At 44.0% G+C, this 15,398-nt stretch overlaps 1 protein-coding gene across 2 annotated transcripts in view; it reads left to right on the plus strand.

Annotated features, from left to right (window-relative positions):
* CHIC1 (cysteine rich hydrophobic domain 1) overlaps window positions 1-14,977 on the plus strand; it is a 31,430-nt gene extending 16,453 nt beyond the window's left edge. Inside the window, exons 3-6 of one of the 2 annotated variants that reach the window (XM_067471675.1) lie at window positions 2,808-2,963; window positions 7,087-7,143; window positions 7,308-7,367; window positions 10,977-11,087. In XM_067471675.1, the coding sequence (XP_067327776.1) occupies window positions 2,808-2,963; window positions 7,087-7,143; window positions 7,308-7,367; window positions 10,977-11,024 (321 nt within the window). In that variant the 3' untranslated portion in view covers window positions 11,025-11,087. Of the gene's footprint in view, window positions 1-2,807; window positions 2,964-7,086; window positions 7,144-7,307; window positions 7,368-10,976; window positions 11,088-14,006 lie in introns of those variants that run through there. The other variant, XM_060756474.2, reaches the window with a different exon arrangement.
* The last annotated feature ends 421 nt before the right edge of the window (window positions 14,978-15,398 follow it).

Raw genomic sequence — 15,398 nt, forward strand, 5'->3', positions numbered from 1 at the left:
GTACCACTCCATCTCCGCGAGGGGACTCAGAGTGGTTCCCAGGTAACATCACAAAACATACAAAGTAAAAACAACATAACCATTAGATTAACAAAACAAAATATAAACATAATAATTGTCGCCATAACACACATATACATTAAAAGTAATCCTCAGAGCTTGAGATGCTCATATATTTCTAAAATGATAAGCACGTGTCTGTGTTTTAGATGGATTAGGAATCAGGTGGTTTTCCCTGTAATAGGCAGTAAGAGCACCTAAAACTTCAGTGAGCTTCTGTTCGACCATTTCAAAGCTCCCTGCTTGAGTGGTGATGGCACGATCATCAGCATAGATGAAACTCTCTGTCTCTTCTAGCAGTAGTTGGTCATTTGTGTAAATGTTAAACATTGATGGAGCTCCCTGGAGGCAGGCCATTCTTCTGTTTTCACTATCTGTTTCTCTTGCCCTGGAACTCAACAAAAAAGCTCCTGTTTGGTAGCAGATTTCCTATGAAATGGGTGAGGTGTTAGCTACTGACAGGTCTGTGAAGACAGCTGCCTTTCAAACCCATCTTCTATGTGTTGCGTTGGGTTCATCAGCATGCAAACAAACTTTATACAGCTTTGTAGAAGGGACTTAAGATGTCATGGAGGGAGTGTTCTGTTTTGATGTGTAACACTGTACTGTTTGGGTGTACAACACTATACAGTCCTATCTACATTGGGAGACATTGCTTGTTCAGTCAATAGCAGGGCCTTTGTTGGTCAGAAAAAAGAGAGTTTGAGAAGCTAGACCAGTTTTGTGAATCCTCTGAGGTTCTGCTAATGAACAACTGTAATATTTTGAGAACAACTAATAGAAGTGATACACTGTGTTCATTCTTATATTCATATGTTGGGTTGTATAACTTTTGTTAGCATTGATGTATTGTTGTTGTATTCGGGCATTGAATGTTTGCCTTTTATGTTTGAGTCCCTTTGGGGAGATAGAGCGGAATTTAAATAAAGATTATTATTATTATTATTATTATTATTATTATTATTGACACAAAAGCACAGTATGTCACAGCAAACAAGATTTCTGTGCTGGATTTCCTATCACAAAATAATGCGCGTAGATGTATTTTCGAATGATTCGTGCAGATGTATTTTCGAATGATGCGCGCAGATGTATTTTCGAATGATGCGCGCAGATGTATTTTTGAATGATGGACGCAGATGTATTTTCAAATGATGGATGCAGATGTATTTTCAAATGATGCGTGCAGATGTATTTTCGAATGATGTGCACAGATGTATATTCGAATGATGCGTGGAGATGCATTTTCAAATGATGCGCACTGATATATTTTCGAATCATGCGTGCAGATGTATTTTCGAATGATGTGTGCAGATGTATTTTTGAATGATGTGCACAGATGTATTTTTGAATGATGTGCACAGATGTATTTTTGAATGATGCGTGCAGATGTATTTTCGAATGATGCGCGCAGATGTATTTTCGAATGATGTACACAGATGTATTTTCAAATGATGTACACAGATGTATTTTCAAATGATGTACACAGATGTATTTTCGAAAGATGCGCGCAGATGTATTTTCGAATGATGCACGCAGATGTATTTTCAAATGATGCGCGCTGATATATTTTCGAATAATGCGTGCAGATGTATTTTCGAATGATGCACGCAGATGTATTTTCGAAAGATGCGCGCAGATGTATTTTCGAATGATGCGCGCAGTGTGCTGGTACGGCTGTACCAGGAGCTCCAACTTTATTTGCTTTGTATTAAATGTTTGTTTGCTGTCCAAGGTTTCAGGGACTCTGCAGAAAGGTGGCTTCCTTTGGTTGCAGTCATAGGGCAAGTCACTTGTCCATCATCATTAAGTTTTGGTTCCGCCCTTTGCTCAGGGCAATTGGGAAGGGAAGGAAGCCATTTTTAGTTTGTCTCAGAAAAGAAAGCTAATGTACAGGATGTGTTCAAGCTTTCCCTGTACAAAAGCTTCAACCCTTAAGACTTTCTGGGGGGAAACAGTCTTAAGAGCATCCAAGACCTTCCGGGGGAGAGCAGTCTTAAGCATCTCCAAAGATTTCCAGGGAAACAGCCCTAAAGACCAAAGAACTCCAGCTGGAGAACATCTAAGCCTTTACTGGTAGGTCCACTCGGCGTTCGAGAAGCAGTTCGACCCGGTAGCGGAGCCCACATCAGTAAGTGTTAGATTACAGTCAGCCTGGGAGAAGTTAAAACGGGGACTTTCCTTTAAAGTAAAGGTAAAGTACAGTTATTGAAGATAGTTGCCTGTCCTTCATGGGCAAGTTTAGGAAGCTACCAGTTGCATAAAAGCCTGGAATCATTTGTTTAACTTTCTGAAAACGGGAGAAGTTTCTGTTTGGTTGTTCCTTAATAAAATACTTTATTATACTTCACAAGCCATCTAAAGACTATTTGTGGTGGAAAACCTCTGAGAACTCTTTGGGCTCCCTGGCTTCCCGCTGGGCAAAGGTTGCACGTCCTGTTCTAAAGGAAATTCTTTACAGGCCCAGCGTACGACAGAACACGCAGATGTATTTTCAAATGATGCGCGCAGATGTTCCTTTGAATGATGTGTTCAGATATATTTTCGAACGATGCGCGCAGATGTATTTTCGACTGATGTGCGCAGATTTTTTTTGAATGCTGTAATGTTGCTACAGTTATGAATCGTCATGTAAATATCTGATATGCAGTATATATTTTCATTCACTGGACCAAATTGGGCACAATACCCGATATGTCTACTATTGGAAAGTTTCCATAACTGTTAACTGTCTCTCCATTTTTAAGGTGGCCCCAGAAGAATTCAAGACCAGCATCAGTCGGGTGAATGCGTGTTTGAGGAAAAACCTGCCCATCAACGTGAAGTGGCTTCTCTGTGGCTGTTTGTGCTGCTGTTGCACTTTAGGGTGCAGCCTCTGGCCGGCCGTCTGTCTCACCAAAAGAGTAAGTGCACAGATCCAAAGATCGAGCCTCCAGTTTCTGATCCGAAATGCTTTGGAGAAGATGAGGCAGGGTTTTTAAAACGGTTCAGCATCCACTTCCTGGTGTGTCTCCCCTAGACTGTCCCTATGTCTAAACCAGGAAAGGCTGTGTGAGGATGTATTTCTGATTTCCGAACACACAGTGTGATTATTGGAGCAACCTATCGACTTCTACAAGTGAGGTGTTTACAGTTGCTTACAAAGATGGGAGAAGTGTGTGTCCCGAGGTGGCACCCATGGAGAGAAGGGTTCAGAACTGGGCCAAGTTAAGTTTCAGAAAGTGGATGAGGAAACAAGGGATCAATTGAATAAAGAGATATCAGAGGAGGAAATTGAGAAGGCAATTCAAAAGATGGACCCAGACAAAGCTCCGGGTCCAGATGGATATACAGCTGGATTTTATAGAACATTTAAACAAGAATTGATACCTTTATTTAAAAAGGTATTAAATGAAGTGATGACTGAACAGAAAATTCCAGAAACTTGGACGAAGGCAGAAATAGTACTGATTCATAAAGAAGGAACCTGTGAGACGGAGATTAAAAATTGCAGACCAATTTCTTTATTAAATACGGACTATAAGATTTTGGCAAACATATTGGCAGAGAGAGTAAAACATTTCTTAAGAAACTGGATTGAAGAAGACCAAAGAGGATTTCTACCAAATAGATTTATGAAGGATAACATAAGGCTAGTATTGGATCTAATAGAATATTATGAACAGAATCATCAAAAAGAATTTGCCATACTAGCCTTGGACGCAGAGAAGGCTTTTGGTAACCTAAATTGGGATTTCTTTAAGATATTAATAGCTTCCACTATTTCCAACGGTGGGAAACAGAACCCATAGCACATGCCCTCGCCTCTTCAAGACTCCCCCTCACTTATCTCAATAAGGATGGTCAATTAGAAATCCAAGACACCCCAGAACAGTAGATTGGATGATATAATAATAATAATAATTATTATTATTATTTTATTTTTATACCCCACCAACTATCTCCCCAAGGGGACTCAGGGCGGCTTACAAGGGACAAGTCCAAAAATTACAATACATTCTGAAGGGAATGCAAGAGAAGTGCAACAATCAAGTAGGCAGGGCTGGAAATATTGTCATCAAAAGTATCGAGGTAGATAATAAGAGGGCTGATGTAAAGTGCTGAACTTAAAGTAGGGACAGGAAAATTACTGATGGACTACTTAATCAAAAGCACACTGGAACATCCAGGGTTTTAGTTGTCTCCGGAAAGAGGACAAAGTGGGAGCCTGTCTGATCTCCCTAGGGAGGGAGTTCCAGAGCCAGGGTGCCACCACCGAGAAGGCCCTCTCCCTCGTCCCCATCAACCATATTTGAGACAGGGTGTGGAAGGGGAGAGAGCAGTACCTCCCCGGATGATCTCAAGGTACGCACAGATTCATAGGGGAAGATGCGTTCGCGGAGATAGCAGGTCCCGATGGTTGCTGTGGTTATATGGTTGCCGTTAATGGCAATCACAGGGCCCCCAGAGATGCATCCCGCTGCTCCCTGCTCCGCTGGCCAGAAGTGAGGTCAAAGATCCCCTAACGGCCTAACTGGAAGTCCCGGAACTAGATGCTCTGTGCCGGAGTTCTGTTGTTTGACCTACAGTCCTCCGGCAGAGTGTCTATACTACACTACAGCAAATGTTTCACTCTTGGCTCCTGCACCTGGCCGTGTAGGAGTCGAGGATGAAATGTCTTTGGCATGTGGCCCCATACTTCTCTGTATGCGGCCACATGTGGCCGTGTGTCATCAAAAATGGTGAAGTGTGTCAGTGCTGACACCCGTGTCATAGGCCTTAGCTGGCTGGCTGAAGCCTAAGGGAGTAGGCCTGGCGAAGCCACCGTGTCCATTTTAGAAAAGGGAGCCGGGTGGAAGCCATTTTAGTTAGGTTTTTTTTTGAAGGGGCATGTTCAAGTCTTAGAGGGAAAATAAGGAGGCTAGGATTGGCTAGACAGATGGGGGCGGAGCCTAAGTGGTCTGGAGGAAAAAAGTGTCCTTTTAAAACAGAGGCTTAAAGTCCCAGTTAGTCTTGGAGTTGTTAGAGAGCAGTTGAAGAGTTGGTGTTAGTCAGAGCGAGTTTGGGTTTAGAGAAGAAGATTGGGTTAGTCTTTTGTGAGGTATTCAGAGTAGCTATTAGTAGATAGCTAGAATACTGTTGTGGAGCAGGGCCCAGTTAGTGGACTGTTCAATTCCTAGGAAAGTCTAGTTCAGGGTATTTTTGACTAGATTCCTAAGGGGCATTTTTGGGAGTTACTTTCAGAGATTCATTTCCTGAAGTAATTTTCTGTAGTGGAACCTTGAAGACTTGTAACCCAGAAGAGTTTAAGAGTTTTACTCTTAACGCGACCACAAGATTTTCATGCCAGTATTTTCTGAAACCATTAAGCATTTGTACCTGAATTATTTCAAGCTTGTTCAATAAACATTCTTATTCTTTTATTAACGTATACCAGCCTCAGTGTGTATACCTTTGTGGTCAAAGTAATCCTAAAGACAGCTTCACAGCAGCCACTAAGAAACTATAGTGGCATAGTGTGTGATTCAGAACAAACTCACAATATTACCTCAGCCTGATTATTATTGGAATGGTGGCAGCGGAATTCAATTGAAGAATCATTTTAAGTCTCTCAGTTCTAGTGTTTCCCAGTTTCTACCTTTTAAAATGCTAAGTGTCTCTCCCCTTCTCTGCTCTAATCTCCCCTGATATTGGTAGAATGTTTCAACAATTAAAATAAAGAGAAATTTAACTATACAACTGTTTCAACAACCATACTCCCTCTTCCTTTGGACGGCTTCATATTTTTGGTGAGCCTGCGTTTATATTTTAGGACAGGGGTCCTCAAACTTTTTAAACTGGGGGCCAGTTCACCGTCCCTCAGACCATTGGAGGGCCAGACTATAGGTTTTTTGTTTTTTTAAAAAAGAAAGATCAATAAAAAATTCCTCTGCACATTGCACATATCATATTTTGCTGTGTGGAAGGGCCCTTCGAGGGGGTTCTTTCTAGCCCTCTTTAGGCAGTAATTCCAGGAGCAGAGAATGGGAAATCTCCCTATTTCTAGTCTGAACAAAATCTGGCTACCAGTATTTAAAAAACTCTAAAGAACAACATTCAAACACAGGGGAACTCCAGACAAGAAACAATCAGGGCCAGCTAATCACCTCTCAACAAAGGATTCTCCCTAAAAACTGTCAGGCTATGAAATGGTAATCAAGGTGGCCAATTGAAACATTCCTACCTACCTCCAACAGACAAGAGTTCTTTCTCCCACCCTGCATCTTCCACAATTTTCCTAGTTAAAGGTTTTCCTCTGACATGAAGTCCAGTCGTGTCTGACTCTGAGGTGTGGTGCTCATCTGCATTTCTAAGTCGAAGAGCCGGCGTTGTCCGTAGTCACCTCCAAGGTCATGTGGCCAGCATGACTGCATAGAGTGACAGGGCAGCCTCCCTTGGCTGGCTCACGCTGCCCATCGGGCCCGATGGGCAGCATGAGCCTGCCAAGGGAGGAGCAGCACCGCGCGGCCTACTCTCGCATAAAGCACCTCGCGAGGTGCTTTATGCGAGAGTACGCCACGCGGAGCAGCTGCCCTTGGCTGGCTCACGCTGCCCATAGGGCCTGATGGGCAGTGTGAGCCTGCCAAGGGAGGAGCAGCACCCCGCGGCCTACTCTTGTGTAAAGAACCTCGCGAGGTGCCTTACATGAGAGTAGGCTCCGCAGGGCAGCCGCCCTTGGCTGGCTCACGCTGCCTATCGGGCCTGACGGATAGCGTAAGCCAGCCAAGGGAGGGGCACTGTGGGGGGGAGGCGCTCCTCCTCCGCAGGCCGGATAAGTGCCCTTGGCGGGTCAGAAGTGGCCCGTGGGCTGTAGTTTGAGGACCCCGGTTTTGGGAGGTGCCTGTTGTTATATGGAGCCAGAAACCACTGGTTTTACAGTACTTTGGGGGCCAGTTTGTTATCTCTTTGTTTCTTGGATGTACACCGTGCCTTTCTCCCAATCTGGCTGTTTCTGGGCTCCCATTTTGGATCCGTATCCTGACATGGTTCTGATTTTTTATTTCTTAGACGAGAAGATCGATTCAGAAGTTGCTAGAGTGGGAAAACAACAGATTATATCATAAGGTAAGGAGCTTATGGCTCTCAGCTGTGGTTCTCTTCTATCAATTTGAGTGACAACGTTCACCTTGAACAGAAATATATATTTCTTACTGGGGAGGCAAATGGGTTAATATTAAAAGCTTAAGTTTTGAGTATTTATAGTTGATTATGTTATTTCTTCTTTTAAGCTTGGCTTGCACTGGAAGTTGAGTAGAAGGAAATGTGAAAGCAGCAATATGATGGAATACGTAAGTGCTTTTCTTTTCTTTTCTGCACTTCTGTGTCACTCTGCCTATGTATTTTGAGCTATAATTCTTAAACTAGCCCCTAGTCCTTTGGGCTGGATATACCTTCATTTAGTTCAGTGTTTCTCAACTTGAGGTGTCGCAATGGGGGTGTCAGAGGGGTCAGCAAAGACTATAAAAAAGCACCGTATTTTCTGTCGGTCGTGGGGGTGCTGTGTGGGAAGTTTGGCCCAATTCTATCGTTGGTGGATTTCAGAATACTGTATATACTCGAATATAAGCCTAGTTTTTCAGCTGCTTTTTTAGGCTGAAAAAGCTCCCCTCGGCTTATACTCAAGTCTAGGTTATTTATTATTTTATTCCGTTATTAGTATTATTTTTATTTCATGTATTATTTTACTTTCTTTACTATTATTACATTTACAGTATTTTACCCTATTATTATTATTATTACATTTATTATACTTTATTATTATTGCATTTATTATTTTGCTCTGTTATTACATTTATTACATTTATTATTTTGCTCTATTATTACTGTTATTTCCATTATTTTACTTTATTGTTATTATTATTATTATTATTATTATTATTATTACATTTATTATTTTATTCTCTTTATTATTGTTGGAAGAATGTGCAAGTATATTTACATTGAAGAAGGTTAAAATAATAATTTAATCAGAGTTGGCCAGTCTTATCTCACCCCTGACAGATGGCCATCCAGTCTCTGTTTCACAGTTTCCAAAGGAGGAGCCTCCACCACACTCAAGGGCGGAGAGTTCCACTGCTGAACGGCTCTCATAGTCAGGAAGTTCTTCCTCATGTTCAGATGGAACCTCTTTTCTTGTAGTTTGAAGCCATTGTTCCATTGCGTCCTAGTCTCCATGGAAGCAGTAAACAAGCTTGCTCCCTCCTCCCTGTGGCTTCCCCTCACATATTTATACATGGCTATGTATCCTCTCAGCCTTCTCTTCTTCAGGCTAAACATGCCTAGCTCCTTAAGCCGTTCCTCATAGGGCTTGTTCTCCAGACCCTTGATCATTTTAGTTGCCCTCCTCTGGACACATTCCAGCTTAGAGTCAATATCTCTCTTCAATTGTGGTGCCCAATTGCTGATCTAAAAGTCGCAGGTTCCAATCCAGGGTGCGGCATGAGCTCCCGCTGACAGCCCCAGCTTCTGCCAGCCTAACAGTTCAAAAACTTGGAAGGCGCTGGACATGCTGCGCTCTGGCACCACGAGATGCAGAGCCAACCTTCAGAAATGGGGCTACAAAGTGGAATCCTTGACATGTGAGTGTGGAGAAGAGCAAACCACTGACCACCTGCTGCAATGCAACCTGAGCCCTGCCACATGCACAAGGGAAGACCTTCTTGCAGCAACACCAGAAGCACTCCACGTGGCCAGATACTGGTCAAAGGACATTTAACCAACTACCAAACTCACAAGTTTTGCATTTGTCTGTTTGTTTGCATTGTTCTATTAGAAATATAATGAATTGGTTGCTCTGACATGACAAATAAATAGTTCGAAAAACATGCAAATGTGAGTAGATCAATAGGTGCCACACCAGTGGGAAGGTAACAGCGCTCCATGCAGTCATGCTGGCCACATGACCTTGGAGGTGTCTACGGACAGCGCCGGTTCTTCGGCTTAGAAATTGAGATGAGCACCACAGTCCCAGAGTCAGACACAATTAGGCTTAATGTCAGGGCAAAACCTTTACCTTTACCTACTACAAGTGGAGAGAACTGTCCAGTGGGAGAACATGAGGAAGAACTTCCTGACTGTGAGAGTCGTTCAGCAGTGGAACTCTCTGCCCCAGAGTGTAGTGGAGGCTCCTTCTTTGGAGGCTTTTAAACAGAGGCTGGATGGCCATCTGTCAGGGGTGATTTGAATGCAATATTCCTGCTTCTTGGCAGAATGGTGTTAAACTGGATACCCCAGGAGGTCTCTTCCAACTCTATGAGTCTATGAGGCTTTGAGCCCAAAACGCAGTCTGCCCTGAGCTGGTGCTGCCATCTAGCGGACAGTCAACACATGGAAGCAGTCAGGAATTTGTGTCTCCAGGTTCCTGTCAACTTAAGGGGACCCTATCAGGATTCTAGGGCTTTCCCGGGCTAGAGATAATGTGGTTTGGCATTGCATTCCTCTAAGAATACTCTGCATCATCTGGCATTCCTTGAAGGTCTCCTGTCTGTCTATTAACTAGGCTTGATTCAGCTTAACTTCCAATATCAGGTAGATTTATTTTATTTATTTATTTACCATATTTATATACTGCCCCTCTCAGCCTGAAGGCAACTTGAGGTGGTTTACAGTCGGCAGCCAATGCCCCCAAACAACACCTGTCACCTTCTCACCTGTCACCAAGGAGGCTGTCCAAACCTTGAACCAGTGTCTGGCTGCTGTGTCGGACTGGATGAGAGCTAACAAATTGAAACTGAATCCAGACAAGACAGAGGTCCTACTGGTCAGTTGTAAGGCTGAACAGGGTATAGGGTGACAACCTGTGTTAGATGGGGTCACACTCCCCCTGAAGACGCAGGTTCGCAGCTTGGGAGTGATCCTGGACTCATCGCTGAGCCTGGAAGCCCAGGTCTCGGCGGTGGCCGGGAGAGCTTTTGCACAATTAAAACTTGTGCGCCAGCTGCGCCCGTACCTTGGGAAGTCGGATCTGGCCACAGTGGTCCACGCTCTTGTTACACCCTGAATAGATTACTGCAAGGCACTCTACGTGGGGTTGCCCTTGAAGACTGTTTGGAAACTCCAATTAGTCCAGCGGGAGGCAGCCAGATTGCTCACCGGAGCGACATACAGGGAGCACACCACCCCCCTGTTGTGTCAGCTCCACTGGCTGCCGATTCAGTTCCGAGCACAATTCAAGGTTCTGGTTTTGACCTACAAAACCCTATATGGTTCTGGTCCAGCGTATCTGTCCGAACGCATCTCCCTCTACATCCCACCTCGGAGTTTGAGATCATCTGGGGAGGCCCTGCTCTCCACCCCACCGCTATCACAAGTGAGGTTGGTGGGGACGAGGAGCAGGGCCTTGTCAGTGATGGCCCCTCACCTATGGAACTCACTTCCGGGGGAAATTAGGTCATCAACATCTCTCCTCTCCTTCAGGGGGAAATTAAAAACGTGGTTGTGGGACCAGGCCTTTGGGCAATCTGACAACTAGATAAAGACAATTGGACGGCTAGGTCTGACAGGCCTGACAAAGTGGAATTGGAATTGGTTTTATTGGTTTTATTGGTTTTATTGTTGCAGTGGAGGGAAAGAAGGGAAGGAAGGAAAAGAAAGAAGGAAGGACGGGAAAGAAGGGAAGGAAGGAAAAGAAGGAAAGGAAGAAGGAAGGATGGATGGACAGGAAGGAAGGGAAGGAGGGAAAGAAGGAAAGGAAGGGGAAGGAAGGAAGGAATAAAAGGAAAGAAAGGGAGGAAGGAGAGGGAGGAAAGAAGGGAAAGGAGTAAGGGGAGAAGAAAGGTCCTTCACTCAAGCACTGTCGACCTTCCTCGCCTCCTCCTCCTCCTCTTCACCCCCTTCTTCCTTGCCTGGGGGCTCCTCTGCTGCCGCTGCCACTTATCCGCCCCTTCCTCTTCCAACAGGGAAAGGAGGAGAAGGAGGAGGAGGAGGAGACCGCCCTCCTGACATAGCAGGGAAAGAGAAGGGGCTCCATGCGGCAAGCTTCCACCTCCACTCCACTCTCACTTGTGTGTGTGTGTGGCCGTGCACGCGCGCCTGGCTTTAACGGCTGGCTGTTTACCCGCAAGGAGGAGGAGGGGGCGTGGCCATTTGTCTCTTTGTGGACATGCAGTTTAAAAGTCCTTTCTGCTTTTTGTTTTTGTTGTTTTTTTTGAGTGAAGGACTTACATTGGGTTGTTAGGGGTATTGTGTCCAAATTTGGTGTCAATTGCCCCAGTGGTTTTTGAGTTCTGTTAATCCCACAAACGAACATTACATTTTTATTTATATAGACTAGCTGTACCCGCCACGCATTGCTGTGGCCAAACTTCCCTCCCTCTTTCCTTCCTTCCCTCTTTCCTTCCTTTCCTCTATTTCTTTCCCTTCCCATTTCTCTTCTTTCTTCCAGCTCTACCTGTTTCTTTCCCCCCTTCTTTGCTCCATGGTTGCATCCTTCCTTCTCTCCTTCCTTCCTTCCTTGCTTCCTTCCTTCCCTGTCTTTCGTTCCTTCTCTCCTTCTTTCCCTCTCTTTTTCCTTTCACTTTTTTATTTCCTTCTCTCCTTTCTTGCTTCTCTATCTTTCTTTCTCTCCTTTCTTCTTTCCCTCCCTCCTTGTCTCCTTCTTTCCTTCCCCCTTTCCCTCCTTCATTCCTTCCCTCTTTCCCTCGTTACTTCTTGACTGTCCCTTCCAATTAAATATGTATTATATAGTAATATTATATATATATATATATATATATATATATATATATACACATACTAGGCCTGGGTAACAACGGAAAAATTTGTTTCTAAAATCGATTTGTATTTGGGGGTTTTTTTTGTTTCGATATTTAAAATAATTACAAAATTTTCCTTTTAAAAAGTTTAATATTTACGAAATTTCGTAAATGTGAAAAAAAATTACAAAACATTAACGAATCGATTTCCGAAACAATAACGAATCGATTCGTTAATGGCGGACGCGACCGCGAAATACGCTAAAAAACCTTCAAAAACTTCTGAAGCTTCCCTCTCCCTCTGTCCTTGACTGTTGGTGTGATATTATAATTTTTTTTCACTAATTAAACAAAAAACTTGCCCCAGACATGCGGAAATAATAACGAAACGACCTCAGAACAATAATGAAACGAATACAATAACGAAATACGAAGCATTTACAAAACGTGTTTAAAAATTCGTTTTTTAAAAAAATTGCTCCAGAATGGTTCGTTATTGTTTTGTAATTGAAAAAATTAACGAATTATTAACGAATTACGAATTAACGAAACCGCCCAGCCCTAATATATACACATACACATACACACACACACACACACACACACACACAAGTAACATATTATATAGTAATCTATATAACAATATATAAAATATTGTATTTATATCTTACATAGAAAGAAAAAAGGAAGGAGAGAAAGAAGGGAAGGAAAAGAAAGAAGGAGGGACAGGAAGGAAGGAAGGAAGGAAGGAAGGAAGGAAGGAAGGAAGGGAGGGAGGGAGGGAGGGGGGGGAAGGAGGAGGAAGGAGGGAAAGAAAGGGAGGGAAGGAAATGAAGAGGAAGGAAATGAAGAAAGGGAAAGAAGGGGGAAAGGAAGGGAGGGAGGAAGGAAAAGAAGGAAAGGAAGGAGGGACAGGAAGGAAGTGAAGGAGGAGGGGAGGAAAGGAAGGGGAAGGAAGGAAGAAAAGGAAAGAAAGGGAACGAGGAAAGAAGGGACGGGAGTCCTTTCGGGTGGAGTGTGGCAGAGGCAGCTACCTCCTGTGTGTGTGTGTGTGTGTTAAATGTGTGCTCGTGTTGCCAGAGGCAACCAAGCAGGTCAGACAGAAAGGAAAGAGTTAAAAAAGAAAGAAGGGTCTACAGAAAGTCCGTCCCCCACTTCCCGGCCTCTTCCAACAGGGAAAGGAGGAGGAGGAGGAGACCGCCCTCCTGGCAGAGCAGGGAAAGAGAAGGGGCTCCATGCGGCAAGCCTCCCCCTCCACTCCCATGGGGCCCACTCTCGCTTGTGTGTGTGGGAGGGGGGCATGCACGCGTGCCTGGCCCCTCAAGCTTTAATGGCCAGCTGTTTCCCCGCGAGGAGGAGGGGGCGTGGCCATGGGTCTCTTTGTAGACATGCAGTTTCTCCTTTGTGGACATGTAGCTCAGAAGTCCTTTCTGCTTTTTGCTTTTGTGGTTTTTTTGAGTGGGAAACATACATTGGGTTGTTAGGTGTACCCTGTCCAAATTCGGTGCCAATTCATCCAAGGGTTTTTGAGTTCTGTGAATACCACAAACGAACATTACATTTTTATTTATGTTGAGATTAACTTCACAGTTCAGCAGCAGATCAGTTGCACAACTTCAGCGCTTTCCAGTAGCGTCTTCCTGCACAGTATTTTCAGTCAACTGCTCCCACATCCTGCAGTCACGCTGGAACCTTTTACAGACACTTGAGCACATGCCCGGCCATTGTCAGTTTTACCATTGTCTTTCCCCCAGTCTAGATGATATTACAAACTTACCACAGCACACAGTTATATCTTGTCTTAGCAGACAGGTTCTTTAATTACATATAGCCTTCGACAAACAACATCACAGCACAAGGAGAGGAATACACTGTACATGACTTCCTTATATACAATTCATTTACACATAGCAATCACCGATTGGTTCCCAACTCACTGACTCAACTCAGACCCAGGATTGCATCATTCACAATCACCTGGACTAGGCCAGAACACATTCCCCAAATGATTCCCTATATACAGTTAATGCATGACTCAGCATTTCCAATACAAGCCCATTAGCAGTGCATGACTCAGCTATATTACATTACAATACATTGTAAAACCTGACAATTTATATAGATAAAGCAGTACTTTTCTCCAAGCCCTTGTATGTTGTCAGATATTCTGTACTATGGGAACCCAATGCATCGCTTAATGTCTCTTTTACATTTTTTCCCTTCCTCTTTCTGTAGGTAATTCTCATAGAATTCTTACCAAAATACCCGATATTTCGGCCCGACTGAGGAGCGCAGTATTATCTCACCTTCCGTGTTACCTGTCCTTTCCTACCTGTAGTGCCTTGTAGGGGATGGGGAAGAGAAGATGGTCTCCTTTTTTGCTGTGATTTTTTTTTAACAGAAAATGTTTTCAAGTTCTCTTTCTTGCTCGTTTTTTTCCCCCCTTCTTGTTTGGAGAAGAAAATTTGCACATTTTTTTTAAAAAACGACGAGGTTTGTTTTTGCTCACTCTTGGAATTTATGTGTGTGTGTTTTTTTTATGACTACGAGCGTCATATCGATGCGACTTGCTCTCTCAGCATGCTGCCTTATGAGTTTCCAAACCGGGTGGATATCTGTTTTTCCAAACATCTCATCTGCTGCGACGACAAATTCCCGCTCCTTTGGGCTGTCAGATGGTTTGATAATCTGCTTGCATTCAAATTGCCATGAACCACACTTGCAAAGTTGCTCATCTTAGGGTTGTTGTGAGTTTTTCAGGCTGTATAACTGTGTTTCAGAAGCATTCTCTCCTGACATTTCACCTGCATCCATGGCAGGCATCCCCAGAGGTTGTGAGGTCTGGGTTGTAGGTTTTTTTCGGGCTATATGGCCATGTTCTAGAGAGGCATTCTCTCCTGATGTTTCGCCTGCATCTATGGCAAGCATCCTCAGAGGTAGTGAGGATGCTTGCCACAGATGCAGGCGAAACGTCAAGAGAGAATGCCTCTAGAACATGGCCATATAGCCCAAAAAAACCTACAACCCAACTCATGACCGTGTTTCAGAAGCATTCTCTCCTGACATTTCGCCTGCATCCATGGCAGGCATCCCCAGAGGTTGTGAGGTCTGGGTTGTAGGTCTTTTCGGGCTATATGGCCATGTTCTAGAGGCATTCTCTCCTGATGTTTCGCCTGCATCTATGGCAAGCATCCTCAGAGGTAGTGAGGATGCTTGCCAAAGATGCAGGCGAAACGTCAGGAGAGAATGGCTCTAGAACATGGCCATATAGCCCGAAAAAACCTACCACCCAACCCATGACCGTGTTTCAGAAGCATTCTCTCCTGACATTTCGCCTGCATCCATGGCAGGCCTCCCCAGAGGTTGTGAGGTTTGGATTGTAGGTTTTTTCGGGCTATATGGCCATGTTCTAGAGGCATCCTCTCCTGACATTTTGCCTGCATCTATGGCAAGCATCCTCAGAGGTAGTGAGGATGCTTGCCACAGATGCAGGCGAAACGTCAGGAGAGAATGCCTCTAGAACATGGCCATATAGCCCAAAAAAACCTACAACAACCCAGTGATTCTGGCCATGAAAGCCTTTGACAATACGTTGTGAGTTCTGTTTGGAAACTATGAAAATGTGGT

The sequence above is a fragment of the Anolis sagrei genome, chromosome 10 (assembly GCF_037176765.1).
Source record: "Anolis sagrei isolate rAnoSag1 chromosome 10, rAnoSag1.mat, whole genome shotgun sequence".
NCBI lineage: Eukaryota > Metazoa > Chordata > Lepidosauria > Squamata > Dactyloidae > Anolis > Anolis sagrei.